Genomic DNA, 18,233 nt, shown 5'->3' with positions numbered 1-18,233 from the left:
TTGAAGCCATTCATCTGCCTTTTACATTTTATCATAAGCTAATGTTTATAAGTCATACATCAAAGAAATTTTTTAGTGTATACTAGTATCTACACTCCTGATAGCTATACCCCAGTACTACTGTCTAAGATGATGAGTAGATCAAATGAGTGACAGATAAGTGGTGCTCTGCTAAGGGACGAGATCCACAAGATTCTGCAACTCGAGTGAAAAAAAAAACTTGAGTGCAAGTCAAAAAGAAATTTTAAGAAACAATACAGCCACACTCATCTAACGGATTGCCTGTTTACACATGTTAATCCCTGCACATGTCATATACTGATCCACTAGGTTGATATTCAAGCCATATTCTGTTGACCAGTGATGTAGCACGCCACTAACTAGCGTGGACTTATCATGAGGTGTCTAAGGTAGTTACGTTTCGTCTAAGTTGAGTTTGTTGTTAAGTAGTGTAGTAGCTATGCCTATAGTAGTTAAGTAGTGTAGTTTTTGTAGTTAAAGGGGCAATGCGTCGCGTTTGTTTATGTTATGAAACCATTTAAGTTAAAAACAATGATGTCATATTAGTGTACAAACATATACGGACTAACAAAATGGCGACACGGGAACGCGACAGTGATGACGAGTACGACAGAAGCTCAAGCGGCTCGACTTCTGATTCTGACACGGTGAATAGTTTTATTGAAGGCTGTCACTTTGCAAGTACTATAATAGGATAACGAGTCAACATCGTGTTCCTGTAAAAACACGTGTCAACGAAAAAAATGTCCATGCCAGGCAGCCAATGCATTCTGTTCGGAGCGATGCACCTGTGGCACGAGACAAAAGTCCTGCAAGAACAAAGTAAACAATGTAATCGAGCATTGGTAATCTGTATCAAATAGTAACTTGCAGCCTGTACAAGAAGCTGAGAGGCCAGCAGGTGAAAATGCCATGGCCATAAGGAGACAACAACTTGAAGTAAGTAGCAGTGTTGATAAGTAAGTGATACTCTGTAATTGTATAGGAGTTCGTAACAGACTTAGATTCCAGTGAGTGCAAAAAATTGATAGTTGCTGCGTACGAAAATGTAGGTGGCTTGGAATTAGCAAAGGCACTTCTATCACCTCCAATCCCTGATCCACCACAAGGTCCAAGTAATGCACCACATTGGTGCAAATGTGGTAAATGTAGATCTATGCCCCAACCTTCAGAGAATGTGTGCTGCAAAAACAGAGTTTGTGTGACTACATCTGAGGTGTTTCGACAGGTGGTCTTAGATCCTCATATTTTGGCTGTCTGCATTGTTAGCAGGAGCACAATCTATGCAGATGTTCCAGATTACAGTTCGTCAAGCTATCGGTGGGCTGGGTATAGACAGTGGCAATGCGGCTATCTGGGAAGTGGGAACAGAAAAGTTATCCCATCTTGTGTTGTGTGGGCCATCAGAGACAAGTATCCAGCTCCAGATGGTATATATCTTGGATATCGATCCAGCTAATGTACTCTAACAGTGACTTTTTTTTGAACAATCATTGACCAATCTATCATTCTATCATTACAATTGTAAATTATTATTATTCATGATTTTACAATAATTTATGAAAAACGTGACCTCTTGTTTTGCACAATAATGCTTGTAGATGTAGGCTGTGAGTCACCAATGGTGGCTTGTATGTGTGCAGGGTGGCCTTGTGGCAAAGGACGTTTCTTCTTAAGTGGCCCACTGAAGTTGTATTGTTGTTCTTCAATTGTGTCAATTATTTTAGGCATATAATTGTAATCTTTTCTTTTTTTTATAGGAGTTGCATCCCACTTTTTGCTTTGTTTCCTGTACTTGCGAGCATACAAAGCAGCACCTGATTTATTGTAAGCCGGATCCCTAGTGCAGTGTGCGTTGTTGTCTAATACAGCCAACTGGATACGTGCCTGATAAGCTTGATTCCTACAAAGCATGAAAAGTAAAAAATAAAGCAGGGCATGCTCAGCTCACTGGTATGCATGTCTCTTGGAAACATAAGCAAGTACTAAATTGTGAAAAGACTCCAGGTTTCCTGTATGCCTGTACAATGGAAGTATGCAAGTTAGCTTCAATCTACTAAGAGTCCTTACCGAAATTTGGTATAGTATTTCATGGACTCTAGCCATTTTGGATCCATTATCAGCTTTTGCAATACTCTAAACGATGGCTCATTGCGACGGAAGTATTGCAGTACTCTACCATCTCCATCTGTTGGTGGCCCAGTTAGATCATCATGTTCGCATCGTCCATCAAGCCATTGATGCTCATCAATGACATGATGTAGCAGGGCAGACCACTTTATCTAGTACACATAACAGTGTAAGGTAGCAAAATTTATAATATTTTTGTTTATTTATACTATACTGTATTTATACACATACGTAGTGTATATACGTGACCGGATTTGTGAAAAGGGGTCTTCCACACACATCCTATTCTAAGACTTCATGGAGCCGTAACTTGGTGTTCAAGCAAGAATTCATCTTGGAGTGTTCAGTGCTCACTTGGCTATGTTAAAACTCACCACTGACAAAACTTCAAGTCAATATCTTCATTATCTTATAAGACAAAGTTATGAATCGTCAAAGTTGACAAATTGAATGTGTCTGGAAAACCCCTTTTCACAAATTCGGTCACATAATTTATGTACCTTCAGTATTTGTACATCTCCATTACTAGTACGACAACAGTACCAGAAGTGATTCACAATATTGGAGCTCCACTTTAATAATTTATCCATGCCCTTGCGCTTACCAGCCTAAAGTATGTTAGCACAACCCATAAAATAAAATTTTGACCTTTGCCTTGTTACTCACCTCAGCTAATGCTTTTTTCAATTTTTTTGATTTGTGCCAAACATCTAGTGAATGCAGCATTTGTGGGTACTGAGTTTCTACAGAGTGCACAGTAGAACAAGCAGTGAATGGTATATTATACACCTGTATATACCTATCATCTTGCGCACTGAGGATGATGCATCAGTAATGACTTCAGGACATTCAACCAACTGCAATACATGGGCTATGGATCTAGAGAATGCTTCTCGTTCCATGTTAGGTGACTGCAATCTGACCTCCCTTTTGTCCACTGTTTCAACATGAAGAATTTTGTTAGTTTCATGGTCCATAAGTGAGTACGTGCAATATTTAGCACTGTTTCCAGGAGAATCACATCTTCCGTCCGCAGCCAAAACAACGCGCTTACCACGATAAGTGGATAGGAGTTTGTCCTATTTGATGTAAGTATAGATGCAATATAAATACATTATGATACACATTAATATGTCTATTGACCTGTTCTGCATTAAAGAACACTTCTATTCCAGGACATATATAATGTCTTTGGTAGCAATGAAAGGAAGAGCTTGATGAAACCGATAACCCCAACACATTTGCAAAATCGGCTATTTTATAGTAGCTCTGCCCTGATAGAATTATTGCTGACGCAAATAAAAGGTTGTTTTGGAAAAGTTTATTGTTAGTTCTGCTAGTTAACATTTCTGATGATTTCCAGACAAAAATGTGCTTATTGGTGCACTGACTATGAATCAGGACACAACAGCCAATGACTTTGTATTTAGCAATAGAGCAATTCTCTACACAACCAGGTTTGTGACATTTTCCAGAGAATAACATCAACAGCTTATCCAGGTTACATAACACCTTGATGTTTGCTCCTTCAATACCTACAATACAATAATTGTAAATATGTAATATACCGTATAGTACAAAAAATTTAAGGGATATAACACTTTTGCAGTTCTTGCAGTGGCTCCATAAACCGCAAATGTATTTCTGCGAATTGCTAGTGACATTACTGACTCGTGAACATTTGTCTTATGTAACTACAAAAGTTTTTCTACGAATACTAACAGGATGGTCTAATTGCAAACGTTTTGTCCCTTGAATATTTTGTGTTATAGGGTACTCCATACCTTGTACAGATATTTCATTGGATTCCAATTCTTCCTCTACATCTTCAGAGCCAGATGAGCATTCAGATGTACTACAGTGAATTTTTTTGTATAACACTCATGATGACAGTAATGTATACATACTAATCATCCGATACTATGTACGTATCATCATCTGACTCAGATGAAGTGCCATTCAATATATAAGAAGCATTCTGTACAGTCCTGTTTTCCAAATTAATAAATGTATCTAAAAATAGAAGACTGCACACTACCTTATTTCATCACTGGTACACACTGAGCCACTGTTGGTTATGATAGACACAATACAACATAATAAAATATCGAACCTTTGTTGTGAGCTTTCTTCGGCCAGCCTGCAAGTTGAATAGTACCATGTAAGCACACAACAAATGCATTGACAATATTACATGGTTGATGAGTAATCAATAGTTGAAACAGATGTCAATGTGCTCTCCTCGGCTTGCCAGTTGCTACAGTTTTATGCACAAACATGTATACAATCTCACCGGCTCCCTCATATCAGTAAACAAAATAGTCACTTCCAATAAGACAGTGCTTCTTTTCACTCCGGAGCTTTAAAGGTTCAGTATGGGTGTCACAGCAATTACTACATAAATAACTTTATAAATAAGTGACTACTTCAACACAGTAAATTAATTTTGAGAGAATTCTGGAGCATTAAACTAGCTCTTTGCATACCAATATCCAAAAACATCCTTTTAGAATTTAACTTGCATTTTAGTGCAGTTAGTCGTTGACATACATAAGAAGCAGAGAGTGATAAGCTTCTGTCTTATTTGAACAGTCCTCACACCAATATAACATTATCACCACTGATAAAAGTGCGCACCTTTGTTGCCAGTAGCCATCAGCCAGCCTGTAATCAAAGTGTATCTTACTACAACACACAGGATCTAAGGCAACATTACATTGTTGATGGGTGATCTATGATTGACACTGATGTCAATGTACTGTCCTCAGCTTGTCTGTTACTACAGATTTATATTTACGATAACATAAATATCTATCCACATATAATAACAGGCATGATGCTTTACTGGCAAAAGCTAATAATCGAAGCCACTTACCACTCCTGTTGCAGCTGTGGTGTAGCCTCACAATCACTACTTGACTCCTCTTCCTCAGCACGAAACAAAACTGGATGCTTGAGCCTCTCACCTCTTCTGTCGCTACTTACAAGCCTTGATTCATTTCTTGTAGAACTGTGAACTGGTGTGGAACACAAAAATAAATCATCACAACGATGTTGTCCAGCAACCACTGACAAATCTGAGCTATGATGAAAGCATTGGTCGCGTAAGATCATGGAAAACGTCAGTTACCTCTGTGTTGTTCCCACAACTTTTGCAACTGGCGTACTCAGTGGCTCGAGAGCGCTGCTACTAACGTTTCTTCGGATATTTTGAAGGAGACAACAAGCCAACGCATCGTCGCTACTAGCCGCAAGGGAACGTTTTGCCTCTAACCATAACTTGTGAGTCTCTTCTCGAAGTCTCACGAAGGCGTATGTAGCTCTTCCAGTACGTGGACGTCCAGGTGGCATTCTTCTGAATTTCCGCGCTATCTATCAATTTAACACGCGCGTATAGAGCTGACAACTCCGTAACACGTGATTTTATTGTACACAAAATAATCACATGCGTAAGGAAATTAAACGGCTTCGTTGTGTAAGCCACTGCAACGCATTACCCCTTTAAATAGTTTCATCATATCTGAATATTGTCAGTAAACTGGCATAAGGCTTCGCCACGAAAGAACTGTTTATAGGTGTTGATAGATAGTGATACATCAAAGGGAAGACCTGCAGTAACTTAAAGTGCTCAGTATTACCCATTACCATACTTTATCACTACAATGATTGTTATTGCGTAGCATATTAAGGCTTAAGGTTTTATTATATGAAAGCATTTATAATGAGTTACAAATACAGCAGAGCAATGGGAGCTTTATATCCAAGATATATTTCAATAAAAGGCTTTCCTGTGTTTTTGATAAAAATGTATGGACGGGTTGGGACTGAAATACTAAGGAGGTTGTCCATTAATTTAGAGTGTTAGTTCACAAAAGTAATTCCACTTTACAGAAAAGATGACGGTGAAGATAAACTTAAGAAAGATGGCAAACAAACAGGAGAAATTGAGGTTGGAGTCAGTGGACTGAAGCCAGCAGGCAGTAGTAGCAGTAATACTAACGAAACAACCCCATCATTATCTTCACAACAAAATAAAGTGGTGACAGGAGACTTGTTAAATCTGCACAATGATACGAGCACAGGACCTGCTATTACTGTAGTGGCTGATTCTGCAGGAGGAGGGGCTGGTAGTAGCAGTACAACTAGCCACACCCCCAATGCAGATAGCAGCTCCACCCCTAAACAGCCACAGCAAGCTGCTAGTACATCAAACAATAGAACTGGTAGTAGTACTGCGTTAACGTTAATATCTTGTGAAACAGCTGTTCTCTCTACATACCAATGTACATCCTGTCTTAGGTAACCCATTGAGCAAACTTTGTAGTGAAGTATTTGTATTTTGACACTAAGAATTACTAATATTAGATAATATTAAATGTTGTGTCCATTTTTTGAAATATAATTAATTTTAAGTTTCGATAAGTTAGCAATACACATTGCTGTCCATCTGGTGCAGAACTATTCTTCCATGGCATAGGTCGTGTTTGTTAGTGTGTGCCATGTGTGTCAAAGTACTGTAATGAATTGTTCTTCCAGTGTGAACTAATGTTTGCTTTCACAAAACACTGCTATACACAATGTTGTGAAGGATATCATCACTGAATCTTTCCTGTGACGAGAGACTACACTATACTGCTAGAAATATTCGAAATCTATGTTAGTTTAGTGATTTTACTAAATTCTCAAAAAATTTCAAAGGCCCCAAAGTGTAGTTCATGATCTCATTAATAAGATACCTCATAGTGAGGCCATATTTATTGGTCCCAAAGGTGCCCCAATTAACGAAATTCATTTATCCATTTATCCGATAGCATCAAGATCCCCTCAGAGAGGTAGCACTTTACTCGGCCTCAAAGTAGCTGCATATTGAAAGTTACAGGGAAATTCAGGCTAACAAAAGAGGATTTGTTATATTTTTTATGGCCTGCCTTCAGCAGGATCTACTTACCCTCCAACTCTAGTTCATCACAAACTTAATTAAGCACATCTGGTATATATGGTGTCTGTTCATGTCCTAATATAAATAACATCTATAGTGTATTGTACAAGTGTGGTAATTGTGTGACATTAAAATATGGCTGTTTACGAGTAGTCACTGTGAGAATGAGCACCTAGTTTCTTGCCTCCATCTTTGTTCCTGTAATACTGTTTGTTTACTAGTTCATTCTCCACTCCACGTACTACACAGGTTGGGAGATGAGGAGAGATACTCACAACAGAGTCTACTACATTAGCCAAAACAGTTGGACCACCACAGTGGAGATGCTCCAATTAGTGCACATCCTACCATCTGGGTGAGTGAATTGTTAGAAAAGGCATTATAATAATGTAAATTGATCTTTTTACCGTATAATAATTTATTATTTTTGGAATTTGGATACACATACTTCATTGAAGTTAAGTTCTTGAAATAAGGTGATATAAACCTGATCATTTTATTAGTCTCTTGTGTGAATAATTTTTGTAACATTGGTGGCTGAATGGAGCCTTTTAAAAAAGTAACTAACTAGTGGAGATGCACTGATATAGAATGTACCAATAACCGATATGTTGGCTACAGAATTACTGATACCGATATATTTTAGTAGTGGGAACATAACAGTTTTCAGCATGGACAGTCATACACTACAGTAAAATGACAAGACACTCAAAAGGTAGTTGTTAAAATGCTTTTTTGTAAAAGGGGGGGAAGGACATTTGAAAAGGTATGGTTTAGCCTAAATTAGGAATTACATCCATGGCCAGTTGTTAACTGTACAAACGTCATGCTTTACCCACAGCGCTACCAGATCAGCCATGCATAAGATTAGACAATTGTAGTACTTAAGTGAAATATCTGCTAGAAGTCAACTTTTTTACCGATTTTCGATATTACCAATATCACGATATCAGTACCAATACTTACATCAGTGCACCTCAACTAGCTAGAGCTGACCAGAAAGCAGCATTTGAGTCATGTAAGGTACAGTGTTCTTTATTTCGCACACTGTAACTAGTGAACAAATACCGTACAGGTACAATTTTTTCTAATAGATAACCTCAGTGAAAAACGACTAATCCTCAAAAATAAAACTGCAAAAATCCCTGAATTGTTTTCTATGCGTGAAAATAACATACCTTGAAAATTTGTACGTATGCGGTAATTATTAAGTATTAGTCTGTTTGTCCACCTGCTTTGTTATTTTGGAGTATTGGTAGATGAGATGCTTATGTTTAAGTTTGTGTGGTCGAAAGTGAATTGTATGGCTATATCCTGGTTGCTTCCAGTAATCATCTAATCATTGCTTAGTATTGGTAGATGAGATGCTTATGTTTAAGTTTGTGTGGTCGAAAGTGAATTGTATGGCTATATCCTGGTTGCTTCCAGTAATCATCTAATCATTGCTTTGTTTTTCTAGTTGGTTGCATGCTTTTCATAGTTATTATGCTGTATATAGCTATGTTGTATGCAAGCAATGATCAGAAGTCTGTTAGTCTGTATGTTTGTACCATAACCAAGATTTCCCTGGGAGAACTTCCATTCCTTGCAATGTCTGACCATCTTAGGCTCATGTACGGCTGAGTAGCAGTTTGTTAGGACAAATGTCGTTGTAATTTTTAAGAGTTATAATCCCCTCTGTTTGTGTGTGATGTCATTAGCATGTAGTATAGTATGTATGCATTAAGCTGAACCATCAAACATTTAATAAGATGCAATCTTGAAATGTGGTTCATTTGTAACACTGCTTGACCCGCTAAGAATATTTCACAATCGCTTGTTCATTTCCCCAAAATTGACAAAACATAAAACCTATTCCTTACTAGAGCTTATCTGTCCTTTCGATTCCAGTGCTGACTACGCAATTGCAACTGTAAGGCGTGAAAGCCAGAGTAGCGGCTACCTACAGCCAATTGCTGAACTGGACCATCTTGGGTTTTTCATGTGAGTACCACATGGTGGATATTGGCTACCTTGATGAGAGTACCATGTGTCAGTGGTGTGAAATTAATTATGAACAAACTGTTGTCATACTACAAAAGAGCACTTGATTAGGCAGCAGCCAAAGTCATCAGTTCAGTCTTCTCAGAGAATATTTTTTTGCTTGTAACAATCTAAATTAGGCAATTCAATTGATTGTATTTCTCCTTGCCATGTCTAATTTGACTTTATGCAATCACATGTACCTCGAGGTCTTGTCATTATTTTTATCACTACATCAATGTTGATTGTTACAAAAAATGTTTAAGAAGATTTACAAAACATATTCTAGATAAAGGATTTCAAACAACAGCTACTTTTCTTGATGCACATACATTGCCTTGCCATAAACTACTTTTAACAAGGGGTCTGGGACTAGCCAAAATTTGAACATAATTCCAAATTCCATGGAGTTTTATCAGGGATTTTGGATTCTGCCATCAAGGTTCCATGTAAATGCATATAATATACATCTGAATTTCACATGGAGAATTTTAATACATAGATCTAATAGATTTCAAGTTCAAAATTTGCTTAGCAAGTAATCATGTTCCAGTACTGTATTGGTAAATGTCATAAACTGATAATAATAGATCATTACAACAATGTAGCTAAATGCAACTATAACAATAGAACAGTAAATAATACAGTTATGATTGGCTTAACAAGACATTTGGTACAGTACCAATTTTGTTTTTTATAACTTTGGTTGGACAACAACTCCGATGGAACCAATCCTTGCAAGTATCACAGCGTACCATTGAGCTGCCATCATCTAGTAATCTGCAAATGCAAAAAAACGTAAATTGAGTCAATCTTGCTCTTTCCGCTTCTGCGGCATCTTATACTTGGAAATGGGTCCATTTTTCTTCTACTCAAACATAACTCTAAATGATTTCTGATGGCACTTTGGTTATACACAATAGTTGAAGTGTCTTGACCGTTCACTAATGCAGTGCAATACACTGCTGCAAATACTCTGCAGTCATTAAAATCAGCCTGTTTGTTGACACTGGAAATCTTTATCTTTAAACTTTTTTTTGAAGTTTTTATTAAGTTTGCTAACTGCATTTTTGTTCCATGACTTAAACTTGAGTGCAAAGAGTCATACACTATTGCATCATCATCATTTTCAGTTGATATCATTGTTGACACTGTAATCCAATGGTTTCCATTGACATGCAATATCTGAACACTTCCACTTGAGAGAGTATTCCCTTTCAGTGTCATTTTTAAGGTGTCTGCTAATCCATTAATATTTGAAAACTGCTGTTTCAGTAGTACCTGTACTGCTGTTAAATGAGTCCCCCAAAGCCACTCTCCAGTCAAGATGACTCGTCTTTCACTCTGACACAAAGATGTATTTCCTATCTTTACCCAGAAATCTTTGCCATATCTAACAGAATTGTCTTGCAAATTAGTCAAGTCAATAACAGGACTTGTACCGGTGACAACAGAACCAGTACTCACTAATGTACCAGCAACAACTGAGGGGGTGCAAACTGAGGTACCAGCTGATGTACCAGTTACAACAGATGGGGTACCAGTTACAACTAAAGGAGTACCAGCTACAACTGAAGGGTACTAACTAAGGTACCAGCTACTGCAGAGGGGGTACCAACCAAGGTACCAGTTACTACAGAAGGGGTACCAATTACAACTGAGGGGGTACCAACCGAGGTACAAGTTACAACAGAAGGGTACCAGTTCCAACAGATGGGGTACCAATTACAACTGAGGGGGTACCAACTGAGATACTAGATACAACAGAGGCGGTACCAATTACAACTGTGGGGGTACCAACCGAGGTACAATTTACAACAGATGGGGTACCAGTTACTACAGAAGGGGTACCAATTACAGCTGTGGGGGTACCAACCAAGGTACAAGTTACAACAGAAGGGGTACCAGTTCCAACAGGTGGGTTACCAGTTACTACAGAAGGGGTGCCAATTACAACTGAGGGGGTACTAGTTACTACAGAAGGGGTACCAATTACAACTGAGGGGGTACTAACTGAGATACTAGATACAACAGAAGCGGCACCAATTACAACTGAGTGGGTACCAACCGAGGTACCAGTAACAACAGAAGGGGTACCAATTACAACTGAGGGGGTACCAACTGACGTACCAGTTACACCAGATGGGCTACCAGCCAGGGTGTCAGTGACAAGTGTGTTGATGGAAAAAGGCTGTTTGTGCCGTACTCTAAACAAACGATCAGTTGAAACACGTTCACCTTCTTGAAACAGCCACACCACTGTGGTCTTAGGGATAAAGATGCTTTCACCATTCTTCCCTTTTACTTCTACAAATGAAGTAAACCTACTTTCATGTTTCTTTCTAGATTTCTTGTGTGTTTCAACACGTTCATATATAGGAATTGTCTCTGATGGCAATCGTCTGTAAAATTCATGCTTAACCTTTAGTCTATCTATTGCTTTTTTCAAGCAAATTATTCTTTGAAATGATTTCCAGATCATTTGCAATCATTGCTTCATCTTCCAGGCATGACTCTTGCAACTGTGCAATGTTCTTCTGTTGACTTTGGTCCTCACTAGTAAAATTGCTGTCATCATTAGATTCATCTTTATCACCAGATTCATCACTGCTATCATCATTGTCATCGTCATTGGTATGTTCTTTACCTCCATCAATGCCATGAATTTTTTCATCTGGGCTCCACAATAAATGTCTCACTAAAAGATCAGCCATACCTAACTCTTCTACAATTACCTTGGCCTTTCCTTGCGCACTTTTGATGGCTTTATAAATACTATCATCCGTAACATCAGCCAGTCTGTATTTATTACTTTTGTTTTTGCCCATTTTTCGCTCATGTTTTAATTTAAAACTCTAGGAAAAACTATTTCTTCTTTACTTTCAGTTTGTATGGCAAGCTGAATATGCAAGCGGTGAAGCCTACGCAAAAGACCTAACATTCCAAAATTAATGACTGTTGAGAAAACACTACTCATGGACCTGGCTGCTCTAAATGTTGCTTCACAGGTTTGCGAGCCAAGAAGCCATGGAACAAAACAACTGTCATTGTCAGCATGATCTCTAATTGTTCTTTAAAAATTCACCATTGCATGAGCATTGAGCTCTACACCACAGAATGCATTTGTGGTCACAAAATTGTCACGCAAAGTGTAGCATTTGTTCAATGTGATCCATTTTCTTCAGGTGGTTCTAAAGCTTTATCAAGGTAACTGTCAATAACACACTTGATAATTTCATTATATCATTTAGTGCCATTTGCTTGTGGTACATGTGATAGCAGATTCCCAGCATTTGGGATGTTGATCTTTGAACATCTTGGAAATTCTTGGAAATTCTTGGAAATTCTTGGATGTTGAACATCTTGGAAATTCTGTTTATCCTTGTGGTTTACATCCTTTAAACATAGCCCATGTCTGTCCTTCTGTAACGATAGGCTTAAAGTATGTAAATGATTGCTGTTGGCAAAACAATTACCCATTGGAAGCACAACCTGAGGCTTCAGTAAACGGCTTTTGAGCTTGACAGCAACGTGTACAACATCTTGCACACAACATATTGCATTCCCAGTGGCAAAGAAACCAATCAGCCCATTCAATAGGGGGGAATGAAAAATTAAACATGTTCATTAACGGAATGTGATTCAAAAGTGAATCCGAGGGAGAACTGTTGAAAGACGAAAAAACCTTCATACATTTCATAATACGGCTATCCCCATCACCCCGATGCTTAACACTGCAATATTTCTTTTCGCACACCCTTCAACAATAAACCGCCATCTCTGCATTAAAGCCAAAGAATCAAATTTATTATCAGTACCTATACAAGCCAGGCAAAAGGGAGGAACATCTGTGCATAATGATTGGGCCATATAAATATATACATATTTTGACACAGCATTTCTGAGAAACATAGACTCGATAGCAGAAAAAGAAGTTGCTAAAAAGGAATCTACTTTTGGTAATCCATTTTCATTTAAAGGCAATACAAAACCCACACATCGATTGCTTTCACTATCATACTCCACTCTACCCTCGATCCTTGTCGCATCTTCTGCTATTGAAACTAATAAAGGGGCATTGTATTGGTTCAAATGTTCTCTGAGTTCATCAAACCTAAAAGATCTCTCAGAAATTGTTCTGTACTCTGAATGTATAGCGGTTTGTACAGTTCTGATGGAAGGCAATGCTTGTGGCATATTTTGTTGAATCAACTCATATGCCATGGGTCCAGCCAACAATTGTAGCAAACTTTTTTTAAATAGGAGGATGCCTGCGGTGTGTTGGGCAACATTCACGATTTTTTTCAGCATTTAAAAAAAGTCGTTTTAAAGTGATTCCAAATGAATTCTCTTGAACCAACTCGCAATTTTCTACAGCACTAAATTGTTGCAAAAGCATTTGGGTAATTGCACTTCAAGTACGTAAGTAAATACAGCAAATATTTCAGCACTGTATTACACATACAACTTACACTTCCTTAGCAGAATCGCTGACTTGGGTATCTTCCAAGGTATCTTCTGCCATATTTCTCAGTATCAACCTTTGGCCTTTTTAGCTCAGAGTAAAGCCGCTATGTACGTAAAACACGTAAAAATCTTATACCCCTCGTTATACCCATGCATAGTATGTTACAAGGTGGGTTACCATCAAATTAGGCAGCATGCAAGTCTATACACAAAAACCTCGACAAAAAAAAACATAATATTCAATATAGCTACATACCCCAATATCTCAAGGAAATATATGTGCAGTAGCTAGAACCCAGCCCAATCTACCAGATAGTGTCATGCAGTGCACCGCTTACATTATAATGTTGTTGATGCCAGTTGATGCTGAGATGCACAGAGTTGCAAACGGTAGAGATTTCAATGCAGTATTTGATGTTGCTGTTGATGAGGCTAGAAAAGAAATCAAAACGGCACAAGAAACGGCAACTTGGCAGCAGCTAGCTCCAGCAGTAACACCTCTGAATACAGCACAAATCCGGCGAAATTAGAGCTATTTAATAGCAAAACAGCTTGTCACGGAGTTAACTTAACTTGAAAAATCCTCAAATCGAGCCTCAAGTAGACATTTATCTTCGTACCGCATGGTCACACCTCGACTCGCACCTGCAGTACCACGTGAAAACACGTTGCTATATTGCATTTACTATCCGGAAATATCCGGCATTTTTACTTGGCGAGATTCAGATTTCAAGATTTCACCAAAATATAAGGAAGATTTCAGAGATGGCCAACAAGATTTCAAGCTTGTTTTGGACCCCTCGCATCAACAGCAGAACCAAAGACGACGCAACAGCTAGGCCCACTTTCTAAGTCGTTGACACGCAAACTGGCACACAGGGAACCGCAAACCACATCTACAGCGGATTGGCTAGGAAAACTTGCAGGAGAGCAAAACGACATGACACAATCCCACAATCGAAACAATCTCTCATTAATTATTTTATTTAAGGTCACTATAGGTGCTTATGGACTCACCATGGGCGAACAAAACAATAGCCAACCCTTTAGGCTATACAGTATAGCGATACCCTCAACGTACAGCATGAGCCGACGTGACACCCCCTTGTTAATATACTCTTATTATGTAGTTTTGATAATTCAGTGTTGCATTATATATCATAGTTATGATTGCATTTGTTCAGTCAGTCCTTTCTGAGTCATTTCTTCTCTCTTTCCGCTTTGATAGTACTATCAACACCTGGGAAACATGTTCTGCAATTGCATTAATCTTGTCTTCAAGCAGCATGAACCTTTCGTCCACGTTATCTCTCATGGCTATTTAAAAAAACAACAACAACATAATAGCAACAGTGTACACCCAACTCGTACCTTGCAACTTCTGTAAGATCCTGCATTCCATTTGTCGCATTTCACACCTGCTAAATGGGCCGGATTGTTCTGCCATTGCACGTGAATCACTCAAAATTTGAAGTAATTATGAGCTTGTGTTCTTAGGCTAAGCTTTTATACTATTGTTTATATTACTAAAAATTTAAGAGTAGATTGCCAATCAACAGCAAGACTTGTAACTTCATGTATAAATATTACTGGATGCCCTAAATCCCAAACCTCATGCAAGATTCTTGTAAGACTGAGATTTCAGTGCTTCAGTGCACTATTTAGTATTATTCAATTATAATGTATCACTGGAGTCTGTTATCCGCTACTCTACTGCTGAGTGTCCATCAGTTCAAAATTGAGATGCTATTCATTACTGTACCACTTGATGATCAATCAAACATTACACTCCATTTCACTACCAATACTGTCTGGTCCTTGGGCACTAGTTGAAACTTGGGGTATCATGGTGTACTGCTGCTGATTTGCTGGTGTAGGTAGGAGTTGCAGCACCATTTCTACAAGGGTATTCACTTTACCATCTAGTAGCATCATTCTTTCTTCCAGCCTCTCTTCTAAGCCTATCACAAAAACATTACTGAATGGCAACAGTGGACTCAACTTGTACGTAGCTACTTTTTAATTTCCGAATCAACCTTGCCTCCGTTGTTTTCATCTCAGTCCTTCTCAACGGTGCTGTTGTTGCTGCCATTACACAATCAATTTGAATCAGAGGTCAAATTATGAACTGTAGCTATAGTAATTGTGTATGAGGGATTATTCAACAATCATCCCACAATCCTAGTAGTGCAATGGATTGATGTTATTTTGAAGCCATTCATCTGCCTTTTACATTTTATCATAAGCTAATGTTTATAAGTCATACATCAAAGAAATTTTTTAGTGTATACTAGTATCTACACTCCTGATAGCTATACTCCAGTACTACTGTCTAAGATGATGAGTAGATCAAATGAGTGACAGATAAGTGGTGCTCTGCTAAGGAACGAGATCCACAAGATTCTGCAACTCAAGTGAAAAAAAACTTGAGTGCAAGTCAAAAAGAAGTTTTGAGAAACAATACAGCCACACCCATCTAGCGGATTGTCTGCTTACACATATGTGTGTGTTACACATGTTAATCCCTGCACATGTCATATACTGATCCACTAGGTTGATATTCAAGCCATATTCTGTTGACCAGTGATGTAGCACGCCACTAACTAGCGTGAACTTATCATGAGGTGTCTAAGGTGGTTAAGTTTTGTTTAATTTGAGTTTGTTGTTAAGTAGCATAGTAGCCATGCCTATAGTAGTTACGTAGTGTAGTTCTGTAGTTAAATAGTTGCATCATATCCGATTATTGTCGGTAAACTGCAACAGTTCAAGGTGTCTTTTCTGGCAGATCCTGTATTCCATCTGGCGCATTTCACATCGCCTAATCGGGCCAGATTGTTCTGCCATCACACGTGGATTCACACGTGGATTTACCTCACCTTGCTTGTTGCTATCTTGAGGTGTCTCTTCCACATGAACTTCCTCACCAAGTTCTTCATCTTGCAATCATTCCACATGGAGCCGTCTCCGCATCTACTGGACTTGTCTATGGAATTCTGGTTAATTAGACATCTTCTCTTCGGATTTGTAGGACAAAGTTCCTCCTGTTCTTCCCGAGGTTCTTCCTCACTAAATATCAGTTTGTCTTGGCACCACATCATCGATAAAAGCACTTTTATATTAAGTTAGGTGTGTGCCGCTTACAATAAATTTGTCAGTCTGACCATTCTGCTATTGCCACCAGAAGGTGTTAAAATCACTACAAAGCACAGTGCATTCGGCTTACACACTGGCTGTTAGACACTCTCCCCCCCCCATCAAATATTATGAACTCTTGGTAAATTTGAAGCATTATTAGCACTGGACAATATGATTGGCACTGCATATGACAAGTTACATAGGTAGATAATTTAACATGTTCATATCTTACTTTCATAGCACTTCTGTTTTTAACAGCGTAGTGTATACGCGTGTGTACGTGTATAACAAGATGTGTGCTCAAGTGCTCCGGAGCTCCGATAGTCACTGGGAGACCTGGCTCTTACTGCAACAGTTCAAGGTGTCTTTTCTGGCCGTTTCAGTCTTCACATTTCCCTGACGTCATCCGAAGCATTATCTCCATCTTCGGGGGGGGAGGGTTTGATGATAGAAGTCTTAAGGTGGATAGTGCAGGTTGCACTGAGGCTGGGGGAACCTTGTCCTTCACAGGCACATGATCTAGGTTTGGAATATCACACCCTGCCATTGTATCAACCCTGCCCGATGGCGACTTCTCTTGTTTTTGCAGTATTTAAATGTTACAAATCTATTTAACTCGTATAGCAAGCCATCTACCATACCATGTATACTTGGACACTCGTTCTCGTAAACTGCTGTAGTAATGATGGTGGACAAGCGGACAGCATTTCTCTTAATACTGTTATCAACTCGTACACAATTTTGAGTTTGGCCTTTACTTCTATAAAAAAAAACAAAAAAAACATATAATTTAGGTGGGTATCACACCCTACCATTACTTCCTGCTGGTAACTGCACTTGTTTTTGTACTATTTAAATGTTACAAAATCTGTCTAACTCATATATGGTAGTAAGTACATGTTTCCCTCATCACAATACTTAAGATAATCTGGTATGTGACCCTAGTCTTCCTTCTTGTGTATGCTGATGTGCTGCAGTAGAGTTAACTCTTGTGAGATAGTGTCTTTCTGTTGTGATGAACAGGATTTCATTTCATCGTACCTATTGTGCAACATACTACATAAGGTTGCACCTCCAAAGCAATAATACACGTCTTCTGTATCCTCAGAAGATGAGACATCTTCTTGTGTCTCTGCTGTAATAGCTGTGTGACACTGTCGAAACAATTCATCAAACAGGCAGCTACAGAACAGCATCAGTTTGGCTTCTGACGTTAGCAGTGAATTTGCAATACAAAATTTTTATCCACTTGGAGCGAACAGCCACTACTTCAGTGGCCAAGGGGTCTGATGGATGGAGGCCTATAAGTGATAACTAAAAGTTCTTGTCAACTAATAAGTAACCACAGTGCCTTTGCCACTTTGTCTGAAATTGCAGGTGGTTTTCCTTCAATGTTGAGCACTCTTCATATAGCATAAGGAAAGTCTTCTTCAAATGGTTAGACAAAAAATTCAGTGTGCTAGGAATCACAGGCGTGCAAGATTGTTTCAGCCTGGGGTTGTAAGTTGGCAGTTGTTTC

General features: G+C 38.6%; 3 protein-coding genes across 8 annotated transcripts in view; 2 read left to right on the top strand and 1 right to left on the bottom strand.

Moving 5' to 3' along the window:
• LOC136262985 (uncharacterized) overlaps nucleotides 1-18,233 on the top strand; it is a 38,908-nt gene that overhangs the window by 17,156 nt on the left and 3,519 nt on the right. For all 5 annotated transcript variants that reach the window (XM_066057407.1, XM_066057406.1, XM_066057411.1 and 2 more), the window contains one exon: nucleotides 7,340-7,445. In XM_066057407.1, coding sequence (XP_065913479.1) covers nucleotides 7,340-7,445 — 106 coding nt within the window. The remainder of the gene's footprint in view (nucleotides 1-7,339; nucleotides 7,446-18,233) is intronic.
• LOC136263626 (P2X purinoceptor 7-like) lies at nucleotides 538-1,480 on the top strand. The gene is made up of 4 exons (XM_066058258.1): nucleotides 538-668; nucleotides 715-843; nucleotides 895-960; nucleotides 1,007-1,480. The coding sequence occupies exons 1-4, from the start codon at nucleotides 594-596 to the stop codon at nucleotides 1,478-1,480; spliced, it is 744 nt and encodes a 247-aa protein (XP_065914330.1). The 5' UTR covers nucleotides 538-593.
• On the bottom strand, nucleotides 1,383-5,650 carry LOC136262982 (uncharacterized). 2 transcript variants are annotated; one of them, XM_066057403.1, is made up of 16 exons: nucleotides 5,282-5,650; nucleotides 5,027-5,233; nucleotides 4,868-4,930; nucleotides 4,789-4,815; nucleotides 4,346-4,408; nucleotides 4,265-4,291; nucleotides 4,190-4,219; nucleotides 4,059-4,139; nucleotides 3,936-4,006; nucleotides 3,295-3,686; nucleotides 2,951-3,230; nucleotides 2,818-2,894; nucleotides 2,652-2,759; nucleotides 2,092-2,303; nucleotides 1,973-2,041; nucleotides 1,383-1,924 (listed from the first exon to the last, which is right to left on the bottom strand). In XM_066057403.1, the coding sequence occupies exons 1-16, from the start codon at nucleotides 5,500-5,502 to the stop codon at nucleotides 1,579-1,581; spliced, it is 2,274 nt and encodes a 757-aa protein (XP_065913475.1). In that variant the 5' UTR covers nucleotides 5,503-5,650; the 3' UTR covers nucleotides 1,383-1,578. The 2 variants fall into 2 exon arrangements, with proteins under 2 accessions (XP_065913475.1, XP_065913474.1); XM_066057402.1 differs by having other exon boundaries at nucleotides 4,190-4,291.

Source organism: Dysidea avara, chromosome 8 (genome assembly GCF_963678975.1).
Source record: "Dysidea avara chromosome 8, odDysAvar1.4, whole genome shotgun sequence".
In the NCBI taxonomy this organism is placed as follows: domain Eukaryota; kingdom Metazoa; phylum Porifera; class Demospongiae; order Dictyoceratida; family Dysideidae; genus Dysidea; species Dysidea avara.
Note: the sequence above shows the minus strand (reverse complement) of the source record. Positions and strands in the feature narration are given on the sequence as shown.